We start from the raw sequence: 12,028 nt of genomic DNA, 5'->3' as shown, positions 1-12,028 counted from the left end.
TGGAGCAGCACATCATGCATGGACCTGGAACCTTAGCAGGACTGATAATTATACATTTACAGAAGATAAGGGTCATGAGGCCCTTTTAGTCGGTCTTTATCCTGTGTCAGCCTTACTGACAGTTACTGAAGAGCTCAAAACTACACTTGCGAGGATCGGTCTGCCGCCATCCTGCTGCTAGACCTCAGTGCTGCCTTCGACACTGTGGATTGTACCATTTTAAAGGCAAGACTGGGGGGAAGTGGGAATTCAGGGAAAAGCCTTGGAGTGGTTCGCTTCCTTCCTGGATAATAGATCTTTCCAGGTGATGGACGGGGACTGCGTCTCAGAACATCACCCCACCACTTTTGGCGTCCTGCAGAGTTCGTCCCTCAGTCCAACTTTGTTTAATGTCTATGTCCGTCAGTCGGCTGAGATGGTACAGGAATTTGGAATATCTGTAGTGCCGATGACACCCAGCTAGTGGTGTCTTTTTCTAATGGCCCTGAAGTTAGAGATAAGCAACTACCTAATTGTCTGGAGAGAGTGGTGAGTTGGATGTCCAACAGCTACCTGAAGCTGAATGGGGGAAAACTGAGCTCATGTTGCTCGGAGATCCAGGCATCCACTCACCTCTGATACACTGGCCCTAATGCATGGGAGATCCTTCCATTGCCAAATCCGCCATAAAGAACCTGGGGATTTGGCTGGAGGACTCGCTGACACTGGACTGTCAATCCAGGAAACTCTCAGGGTTATGTTTTTCTCTGCGTAAGATGTTAAGGCAAATCATTGATATAATCCTGGAGCAATGAGAAAAAATGGTGATAGAATCCCTCCTCATCTCACGTTTGGACTATGGAAATTCCCTCTATCTGGGTTCACCTAAGTACGTCACTAGGAGGCTGCAAGTGGTACAGAATGCGGCTGCTAGGCTTCTGTTGAAGATCCCCAACTGCATCTCCGCTAAAGAAGCACTTAAACAGCTCCACTGGCTGCCTATTAAGGCTAGAGTAAAGTTTAAAACTCTTTGCATAGCTCATAAAGCTATTAACAACTCTGGATCCGAAAAACTGAGGAACCTTATATCCAGGTACATTCCTGCCAGGCATCTTAGATCTGCCCATCAACAGCTCTTCAAGACTACTAGAGTTAAAAGAGCACTGGGGAGGCACATCCTTCGCCCATCTGATACCTAGGCTGTGGAATTAGAGCCACCCCTCACGAATTTGCCTTTAGGAAAAATCTGAAAACCTGGCTTTTCCAACACTAATTATGCGTTGGCTCAGCTTGTCACTGTCAGTATTCCTGCTACCGCTGGGAAGCCCTCGGGCAGCCATGCGCTTTACAAATTCATTAAATAGAAAATAGAAATGGCATGAGACTAAGGGCTTTATTACAACTTTGGGCGGACCTGCGCCCGCCCAACACCGTTACGGGAAAGGAATTGCCCGACCTTAGGTCGGCGGTTCCAACATCCCAATTTGGATGCGACAGCCCATAGGGCGGTCCGAAACATCAATTTTTCAACAGAAGCTTGTGTGGCTGGCAGAAAAGGCCTGCAGCACAAGCTTCAAATGAATATGGATGTTTTCAAACTTCGCTGCACTGCGATAAGGAAGAAAAAGACATCATGGTGACACAAAATCTCTGCCAATAATCACACAGTTTAGTCAAATGAGTAAGCCGGGATTGATTCCTTTTTTAGGAGTTTCAAGTTGTGCAATTTAGCCACTAGATATACATTTCTTTATCTCTCCTGTTTTACAGCAAAGAGTAAGGCTTGGAGACTGGGGTTGGGGCATGGATGGTAAGAAAAAGCCACGTTAATAAAAGTTGTCTCATTTTGACCTCAAGGGTGCAAGAGGAACTTGAGCTGAGTTACAGTAGGCCTCTGACCTGAACTTTCAGTGGCTCGCCCACATCTGCTTTCTCACAACTAGAACCGGCAGCAGCAGGAAGCCTCTCTGAGCTGGTTAACCAAGTCCAGTCCCACCATGGATTACTAAAATCAAAAATCAAATCAAATCAGGTGTTTTTTAAGCGCGACTACTCACCCATAAGGGTCTCAAGGCGCTGGGGGGGGGGGGGTTCGCAGGTTCCAGTCCATCAAGGAGGGGGTCTGTCGAAGAGCCAGGTTTTGAGGTTTCTTGCGAAGATGGGGAGCGATGTTATCTGTCTGAGGTGGAGCGGAAGGTCGTTCCAGGCTCTGGCCGCGCGGAAGGAGAAGGAGCGGCCTCCCGATCTGGTCTTTCTGATGCGGGAGACTACGGCGTAGGAGAGCTGGGCTGATCGTAGGGTCCTTTGGGGTGCGTGGAATTTGAGTCGGCTATTCAGGTATGCTGGTCGGTGTCGTGGAGGGCCTTGTGAGCGTGGGTTAGCATCTTGAAGGTGACTCTAGCTTCGATGGGGAGCCAGTGGAGTGTGCGCAGGTGCTGGGAGATGTGGCAGTGTCTTGGCAGGTTGAGGACCAGTCTTGCTGCGGCATTTTGGATGTTCTGTAGCTTGTGGGTGAGGTTTTAGTTTATTCCGGCATAGAGTGCGTTGCCGTAGTCGAGCCTGCTGGTGACCAGGGCGTGAGTGACGGTCTTTCTGTGTTCGAGGGGGATCCATTTGAAGGTCTTACGTAGGAGGCGGAGGGTGTGGAAGCAGGAGGACGAGACGGAGTTGATATGGCGGTCCATTTTGAGCTCTGAGTCCAGGATGATTCCCAGGTTGCGTGCGTGGTCCGTGGGGGTGGGCGGGCTTCTGACGGCGGGGGGCCACCAGGAGTAATTCCAGGCGTCTGGGCCCATGATGAGTACTTCCGTTTTGTTGCTGTTTAGTTGTAGGCAGCTGTTTTTCATCCATTTGGCGACGGCTTCCATGCCTTCTCGAAAGTTGTGTCTGGCGGTGTTGGGTTCGTTGGATAGGGAGAGGATGAGTTGGGTGTCGTCTGCGTATGACACAATGTTGAGTTCGTAGGTTCTGACGATGGGGGCGAGCGGAGCCATGTAGACGTTGAAGAGTGTAGGGCTGAGGGAGGACCCTTGGGGGACTCCACAGGTGGTAGGTGTAGGGTCCGAGAGGAAAGGGGGGAGTCTAACCTGCTGCGTTCTGCCAGAGAGGAAGGAGCGGATCCAGTCGAGGGCCTTGTCTTGGATTCCTGTGTCGTGGAGTCTGCGTATTAGGGTGCGGTGAGAGACTGTGTCGAACGCCTCTGAGAGGTCGAGGAGGATGAGGGCTGCTGTTTCTCCTTTGTCTAGTAAGATACGGATTTCGTCTGTTACGACGAGGAGGGCGGTTTCCGTACTATGGTTTTTTCTGAAACCGGATTGGGAGGAGTCGAGGATGTTGTGCTCTTCGATGAATGTGGCGAGTTGGCTGTTGATGGCTTTCTCGATTACTTTCGCTGGGAACAGGAGCAGGGAGATGGGTCTGTAGTTTTTTAGGTCGGTGGGGTCCGCCGAGGGTTTCTTCAGGAGAGGGTTGATCTCAGCGTGTTTCCAGTCGTCAGGGAACAAGGCGGTTGCCAGGGAGCGGTTGATGGTGTGGCAGAGCATGGGTGCTATGGTGTCGGCGGCTCTGTTGAAAATGTGGTGGGGGCAGGGGTCCGTAGGGGCCCCGGAGTGGATTGACTTCATAGTCTTCAGTATGTCTTTGGTGGTGAGGGCTGTCCAGTTGTCGATCGCTGGCTTCAGGGTGTCGGGGTGGTTGGTGAGGGTTCAGTGTGTTGGTTGTCATCGTCGAAGTTGTCGTAGATGCTCTTGATTTTGTGGTGGAAAAAGGTGCTGAGTTTGTCGCAGAGGTCTTGTGAGGGAGGGATGTCGGTGGACTCTCTGGTGGGTTGGGCGAACTCCTTGATGATGTTGAAGAGTTCTTTGCTGTTGTGTGCATGAGTGGAGATTCTGTCTTTAATCGCTTTTTTCCTCGTTTTTCTGATGAGTTGGTGGTGGGCATTGGTGGCGGCTCTGAAGTTGTTGTGGGCTTCTGTGGATTTGGTGTTCCTCCAGGCCTTTTCGAGGCGGCGGAAAGTGCGTCTGGACTCTCGAAGTTCGGTGGTGCACCATCTAGGTTTCTTGGCGTGGGTGTTGTTGTTTTTCTTGAGGGGGGCTATGGTGTTGGCGCTGTCGGAGATTCATTTGTGCATGGTTCGGGCTGCAGTGTTGGCGTCGTCGTTTTCCGCGATGGTTGAGGTGGAGTTGCTGAGTGATGAGGCTAGCTGGTTGTCAGTGATTCTGGTCCAGTTTCTTCGTGGGAGCAGGTGCTGGTGTCTGTGGATGGGGGGTGTTCTGTAGGTGAAGTGGATGCATCAATGGTCAGTCCATGGGAGTTTGGTGGTGTGGCTGAAGGTGATGGAGTTTCTGGTTGTGAAGAGGGGGTCGAGGGTGTGTCCTGCTGAGTGCGTGGGTTCGGTCACGGTCTGGCAGAGTCCAATGTTGCGGAGGTTGTCCAGGAGGGCTGTGGTGCTGGGGTCCAGTTGGTTGTCGAGGTGGAAGTTGAGGTCTCCCAGTAGGGTGTAGTTGGTGGACGCAATGGCATGCGGCGAGATGATGTCCGTGATGGAGTTGGCGAAAAGTCTGCGGGGTCCAGGGGGTCGGTAGATGAGGATTCCTGGGAGGGTGGAGGTAGGGCTGGCCAGTATCTTGAAGTGAAGGTGTTCCATGAGGTCTGTGGACTCATTGGGGAGTGTGCTCAGGCGGAGGGTGGATTTGTGGACGATGGCGATTCCTCCTCCCGGGCGGGTGGGGCGGTTCTTCCTGGAGATCTTGTATCCTTGGGGAATGGCAATGGCGATGTCCGGTCCCGAGGTGGTGTTGGTCCAGGTTTCGGTAAAAGGATGCTACGTCTGGGGTAGTGCTGTTGAGGAGGTCCCAGATTTCAGTGGCGTGTCTGTGGAGGGATTGGACGTTGAGGAGGATGCATTGCAGGGTCTTCGGGTCGGTTGTGTTTTTGTTGGCGGATTGAGCTGGGTCAGTGGTCTTGGCGGTGCTGTAGGTGTGCCAGCAGCTGTGACAGCTTAAGGGTCGGTGGGTGTCGGCTGGTGATGCTAGCTTGCAGCTGTTGATGCGGCCTGGGTTGAGAGCGCGGAGTGCCGCTGGGTAGTAGCGTTGGTGGTGCAGAGATCCAGGGTTCCTGACGCTAGTCGCAGTAGGGTCGTGGACGGGCGCCGACGAGCTTGCCTTTGGCGTCCCTTCGGCGTGGCTGCTGTGCGGCCACCATTAAGTAGGGGTCGGGGAGGGCTGGACAGCTGGGAGGCAGGGAGGGGAGCTGGATTGGGCCGGTCACACTGGTCGTGCTGGGGGGAGGGGCCGCTGGGGCAGCAGCGGCGGGGAAAAACGGGATGAAAAAGGCAAAAGGCAAAAAGAGAGAAAAAAAGTGCAAATAAGGCAGCAAAAGTGCAAGAAAGAGTGGAGGAAAGACACAGAGGACACAGGAGAGTGAAAGGGGGAGATTGAGATGAGGGTAAAAAATGAGTGAAAAACGGAGGAAAGACACAGAGGGATAGTGAAGGGGGAGCTTGAAATGAGGGGAAAACGACAGAAAATGGAGGAAAGACCCAGAAGAGAGTGAAGGGGGGAGATAGAAGTGAGGGAAAAAACGAGTGAAAAGGAGAGAAAACGCGGAGCAAGAGAATAGAGACAGAGGTCCACTGGACCACCAGGGATGAGACGCAGGTGAAACCTGCGGGTGGAGGAGGGCTTCAAACACCAACACTCGAGAGTGCAGGGGCTTGGGGGAAGGCTCACTTAATATTGGAGCTGCGAGGGAGGGAGAGCAATTTCACTGACAATGAGTCAGTGGTCTTGCTGTTTGTTAAAGTAGAGCCATCTTCAAAGTGCTCAGAAGCAATTAGGTGGTGTATAGAGCTGTACAAATGCAGCAGTATAAATTCTGCTGTATTAGCTGGATCCATTGCATAATTTGTAGAAGAATAAGAGCTGGGTCAAATGTTTGCGTAGAAACTCATGACCAGCACTGTCAAATGTCATGGTGCCACATACATAGGCTGCATAGTCTTGATACTATCCACATGCCTCTTTAATCCATCACCAGAGACTCCATGCCTTTCTCCTTTTGTCATCGTTTTTCTAACTTACTCTGCAACCTTTTTCCCCCTTTTGTGTTTTTCTCTCTCTTGCCCTGGATCAAAATCTGTTAAGGAAAAATAAATCCCAGTCCCCAAAATTATGTGCTGGTGGGCCCATTCTGCAACCACCTGCTCAGATTAAGCACTGGCTGGATAACGCCTGTGCCTAGGTGAGGGAGAGGTTGTACAAGTATGAATAGTTTGTATGTCATAATGTTGTTTTAGACTGTCTCAGTGTGGCTTAGACCACATTTTATTTCTGCTAAATGCAGCGTGGCCAGGTTTTCAAAACCAAAAACCAGGACAGTCACTAAGTGTAAGAATAGGAATACAACTATGAGTCACAGACAGAGCACTATGGGATCAGATAGCTCCAAACACACTGCTATTGTTTTTGTGTTAATCAAACAGTAAAAAGTAAAGGGAAATGTTGTGATCCTCTTTAGAATTGCTAATTTCTGTACAGACATATGGAGTTGTAAGTGAACCTGGGTTACGCGAATCTGCACAGCCTGGAATAGTATTGTATCAGATCTGGCTTGCTGCTTGCTCACATTTAGCCATATTCACCAGCAATCTCACACTCAGTAACCATTGCATGAATCAAAAACGTTGTTGCAATGGGATTACTTAAAAACGCAAAGACACAAATGTTTGACATGCTCAGCTTTTACCCCAATTTTTTGCAGCAATGATAACAAAAGGCAGCAGCTCTATTCGTAATATAGCTGCTGGGTCTACGGGGTACGTGCATGACTAGTAGACCTTGTTTTATAATGAGATAAGCAAGACGAGAACTACCAGAATGCAAAGAAAAAACCTACACTACAGCAGCCAGTCACACACAGACTGTGGGTCCTTGGCTGGGCTGTGCGGAAAATGGATGCCTGTCTTGGACCATGCTGAAAATGAGATCAGGTATGATAGATGTGTGATACATATCATGCTTGTGCTCCTCATCCAACCTCACAAAACCACAAGAAGTATTTCATTTAGTGGAATATGTCAGGATACTGGGACAGATGTCGCAAACAAATTGGACTAGACCTTGCATGTTATATATGTATCGTGGAACATTAATGATCCCAAAAACTCTTTATGGAACATTGTGTATCCTGCCTTACCCTGTAAAATTGTTATTTACAATAATATTCATTGTTGACTTAAAATGCTTTAAAACACACCATTTTACACACAATTCAACAAATCCTCAGGGAAGAGCATACTATGATAAAAAAATATATACAGATTGCTTTGAAATCACATTAATACAGCTAAATTTTTTTTTAAAATGTTATGGTACTAGGATCTATCTGGAATCTTTTCTTGATGCTGCCATTACAGGTGCCATTCCTCCTGAACCAAGTATCCCTGGCCACAGGCCTGCTGCTACAGAATGTTTGAAATTTTAAAAAGTGCTTTCAAAATATAGTTTTTAGCTATACCCAGACTGCGTGTTGTGTATTTTTTTTTATAACTATCCTTTAAAAGCACACAGTTTACATCTCAGCTGGTGACTCTATTACAATACTACTCAAAAACAATCAAACTGTCTCTTCAGGAAGTGTTCAGTGACTCCATCAATTAAAGCCAATACCTGCTCCCAAGCATACTTTACATTTGCAGATTAACCAGTTGCACACATTTACATTTATTTTAGGGCAGGACAAAGCTTGTTTTGATGTCTGGCCCGCCCTCGGTTTCACGGCACAGGGAGACTTCTTGCCTTACACTTCAGCTGTAGCATTTCGACGTTTGGAATTAACGCAATCTTTTTAAAAAAAAAAAGAAAATATGGGAAATGGTTTTCTTAAATTAAAAAAAAAAGTATGGGCATATCGTGCCCCTTGGATCCCGCCCATTTCGACCACTGTGGTTTCCGTTTGGATACCTTAATCTCAAATCCTATTGCTGCCAGCTACCAAACTATTGTGTGGATAATTTACATAAAATGTGTATGTTTGAAGGAAGAAGATTATTAGGCCTTTAAGCTGTACTGAATATTAAAAACAAAATAAGGTGATTTGCTTTCCAAAACAGTGACTGATCTGTCATTTAACCAGGTGACACTAGGTGTTCTCCCTTAAGCAACTCTTCGCCCTGTTTCGGCCCAGCGTCTTTCTGCTGTCACCCACCACCGCACCTGTCTCAGCCCACCTCGCCCCCGTCTTCCGAGCTCATTGTCTGCAACAAGGTCTCACGCGCAGCCCGGAAACTCAGACTGTTAGACCGCCGGCGTCTGGTGGGCGGGGCTCCACGGTCCTCGCTTCCATTGTTTTCACTTTCTACGGCCACGCCCATTCGCACCACGCTGAACCAATAGAAAGCCATGGGTAGTTACTCTCGGGGTTGTCACAAGCGGGGACGTGCCGAAAGTTGGGTTAACTGCGCAGGCGCGATCCGCAGTAGTTACGTGCAGGTTCTTGTGACGTCAGCGCCGTCGCTAGGTCGTTTCCTGTGATGGGAACTAGTCGCTGCCAATTCCGCACGCGGGGCAGCGGCTGGCGAGGTCCTGCAGACGAGGAGCTGACGGGCGCCCGCCGGAGCCTGCCGGTGGGAAGCTGACCAGTGTGGGCAGGACGAACAGGGGTGAACTGCAGACACCAAAACAGCCGGCTGAAGGGCGCGCGCGTGGAGACCTGTCAACACCCCGCGGTGAAGACTGCAGACAGGATCCAGTCCCGGGCAGACGTCGGGAGAGCCTGCCAACAAGAGTCAGGCACGAGCAGACACGGGAGGCTGCTGTCAGCATCAAGACCCGGGTACATTCCGGGGAAGGCTGTCACACCAGACACAGGCACACACTGGGGGAGTCTGTTATCGGCAGCCAGGCACACACCGGTGGAGGTTCTTGTGGCTGAGCAAGCACACGGTGGGCGACGTGGCATCTGCTGCTAGAAACCTTGATTGCACCTACAGCCTGCTAACACCGTCCCAGCACCTGTAGCGCCTGCCAACTGGAATCAGACACAAAGCGCAGGGCGCCAGGCAACACAAAGAAACCTGTGTGCTAGCAGTCACACTCTTGCGAGGCTGCATACTGGGACAGTACCGGTTTTACGCGACACACAACGAAGATTTGCCAATACCAAGTGAAACTTAACTCCCAAGAGGCACACAGGAGAGCGCCTGTGGATATAGCTCAAGCGGTGTCTGACGTGCATACTTCGGGGAGCCTACTTGTCGGAACAAGGACAGGTGCTGACGACGCATGAGATCTGCCAGCAAAAGTAAAACCTGTTTCCTGGCAGATACACTTTGAGGAGGGTCACCAAATCTCGAATTGAGGGGCAAGCAACAAAACCTGTGTCCTCAGCAGGACAGCAGAGGATTTTCTCAACTAGTCCTGAGACAGCATGGGATTTTGTCAACTCGTATCCTAACAGACGAACGAGGGGATCCTAACAGCACATGAAACCTGTGTCTTGCCTGCAACACGTTGGAGGCTTGCAGATTAACAACAACACCTGTGGCTTGGCTCACACAAAACAGAAAAGGCTGCCAACATACATCACGTGTTATGACATAGGCAGAATTTAACCTTAAAGCCTTTGTCCTAACATACACACGTTCAAGAAAATCTGCCAGTCTGAGACCTGTGCCATGACGGAAAGCAGGGTATGCTAAAAGCACAGACAACCTGCATTCTGGCAGGAATGGACTGGCAGATCTTTTGCTAGATCGCAAAAACGCATTTATCCTCGCAGCATTCATCACACACTTCTAGAAACTTCCTTCCAGGCACACTGAGGGCCCTTCAGCAGAGACAAAAGCTCTCTCTATAAACGTGCATACTTTTTTGCAATCAACATTTCTTCGCAGACACACAAACTGGTTGCAACGATATTGTTCCTATTTACTCAGGGGCCCCACATATTCCTGGCAGTCAATACACTTTTATTCTGAGTAGACTAGCCTGTGGCCTCCAACCTCACACGTTCACCCTCTTAGTTGCTCTCCTCTTTATACGGACTTCAGCTTTCACAATACTCGCAGTATCCCCCGCTCCTACAGCCTTCACTAGTATACACAGCTTCTGTGCATACACCAACATATTTTTACTGCATGTGTGCAGTGTCCTCCACATACACCTTAGGACCAGTAACAACAGACTTGTCCAGCACAGTTATACACAGTCTTTACCACCACATACGCGTTGCCCTCTCACACATTAGACACTGGAGTTGTCATTGTACTTTATCTACACATACACTCCACTTCACAACCTACATAGAGTTCACCCACATACATATTCCTTAAGTGTATGCCCATGGTGGCCTACTGTTATAAAAAAAAGAGCTTTCGGCTGAAGGCTTAAGCCCTCTTAATAGCATGTGCTTTCTTGACAGATATACAGGCGAGTTCCTGTAGGACCAACCCTTTCTTATTGTAAGCTTTTTGTTCTATCAGGCAGCACTAGAGTTTAAATCGGATACAACCCTCAAATCCATCACACATTTCTCCTTCTCTTCATACACGTTGTCATCAGTTAATTGATTTCAGTTGTTGGCTTAATTTGACACCAGAACCTGCCCCTTTCGATACCATTTTTCATTGAAAGAAAAATGAGGGGTTTCACTAAGGTGAATTCCGAGGCTCTCCCCATGTGTGTTCACCAGAGACGTCCTTCTTTCGCGGCCATTGATTAACTGTGCCCGTCGGCGAGTCTGCCACCAGCCTTGTTCTTCCTGCATTGCGTGTGTAGTTGATGGCAAAATAAACAACCCCTCCCCCGTGATTATAATCTGAACTTTCACCCGCACACCCAACATGGCGTTCTCCGGAGTCATCCCCTTTTGGAGGACTGCCTGAACGGCGTGGCGGCCGGCCACGCTGCCCAGAGAATGGCAGGTGACCAGCCATGGGGACAGACAGGAGGACAGCACACCTTTTAGGAAGGGGGGGCTGCCGTCTCGTGGCTTGGCCTGTAGGCGATCACCGGGAAGCGCCGCTGCTCTGTAGGAATGTGGAATATGGGGAATGCACCCTGGAGCTAATGTTTCCTCCAACAAAGCGGCGCTTGATCCGACGGGAGCCTTGACTCGGAGGAGGGAGAGTGCATGGACTGTGCACACCGGGCCCCGCAGGCTCGCGGCGTGAAAGCAGGAAGCGAGGCGCAGGGACATGGGCGGTAAACAGAGCAGCGCTCCCGCCTCAGATGGGCGCACCAGGGCGTACTCTGGCTCGGACATCCCCTCCAGCAGCAACGGGACCCACCGGCCCGCCGGCAGCGCACGAGCCCCGGGGGGGCCGGGGCTCTACACGGCGGCGGTCCGGCCGGTGTATGCAACAGGTGTGCCCCCGCAGCAGGGCCCCTCGGGGTCCTCTTCCGCCGAGGCCTTCGTCGCCTCCCAGCATGCCCTCCAGGGACCCAGGACTAGGAGCACGGGGGTGGGCGCCGGGGGCGGCGCTGGCGGGACCTCGGTGGGCTCCCGGGCCCAGTCTTCCTTCAACATCCCCAACAGCAGCAGCGGGGGTGGCGGCAGCGGCTCTCAGGACTCGGGCAGCAGCACCCCCGAGGAGGGGGGCAGGGACCGCACCGCCGCTGGCCACGGAGGGCCCCGGCTGCTCATCGGATCGCTGCCTTCGCACCTCTCGCCTCACCTGTTCGGAGGTACGTGTGTCTTTGTATTGTGTTGTGTGCATAGCGCCTAGACCCTGGCCTGTACAGTCAAGCATGTTATCTCGAGGGGATACTTCCCTCGTTTCTGGCCTGCAGTTGGCAGCTAGAGATAGTATGTTAAGGCTGCACAATGAGCGAGCACCTAGGGTCTCACACCCCCCAAAGATTTTCCTTTGAAGTAGTTATTGTTAATTAATGGGTGACTATGCCTTGACCTGCTACCGTGTATTTCATTCGGCTGGCCGAAAAAGAGGTCCCCTGCCTTGCAGTACCTGTATTTCAGACTCGCTATCATGGAAACAAACCTTGTTTTATGCACTGATTCCTTCTACATTCGGCGTTGCATGCATAGTTTA

The 12,028-nt window shown here is 50.6% G+C and overlaps 1 protein-coding gene across 1 annotated transcript in view; it reads left to right on the top strand.

The window, feature by feature from the left end:
• The first annotated feature begins 8,466 nt into the window (after positions 1–8,466).
• ZNRF2 (zinc and ring finger 2) overlaps positions 8,467–12,028 on the top strand; it is a 195,009-nt gene continuing 191,447 nt past the window's right edge. Inside the window, exon 1 of the mRNA XM_085630632.1 lies at positions 8,467–11,663. Within this exon, the coding sequence (XP_085486758.1) occupies positions 11,174–11,663 (490 nt within the window). The 5' untranslated portion in view covers positions 8,467–11,173. The remainder of the gene's footprint in view (positions 11,664–12,028) is intronic.

The sequence above is a fragment of the Triturus cristatus genome, chromosome 10, assembly GCF_964204655.1.
Source record: "Triturus cristatus chromosome 10, aTriCri1.1, whole genome shotgun sequence".
Lineage (NCBI taxonomy): Eukaryota > Metazoa > Chordata > Amphibia > Caudata > Salamandridae > Triturus > Triturus cristatus.
The sequence above is the reverse complement of the archived record's forward strand: the minus strand, read 5'-3'. Positions and strand labels throughout refer to the sequence as shown.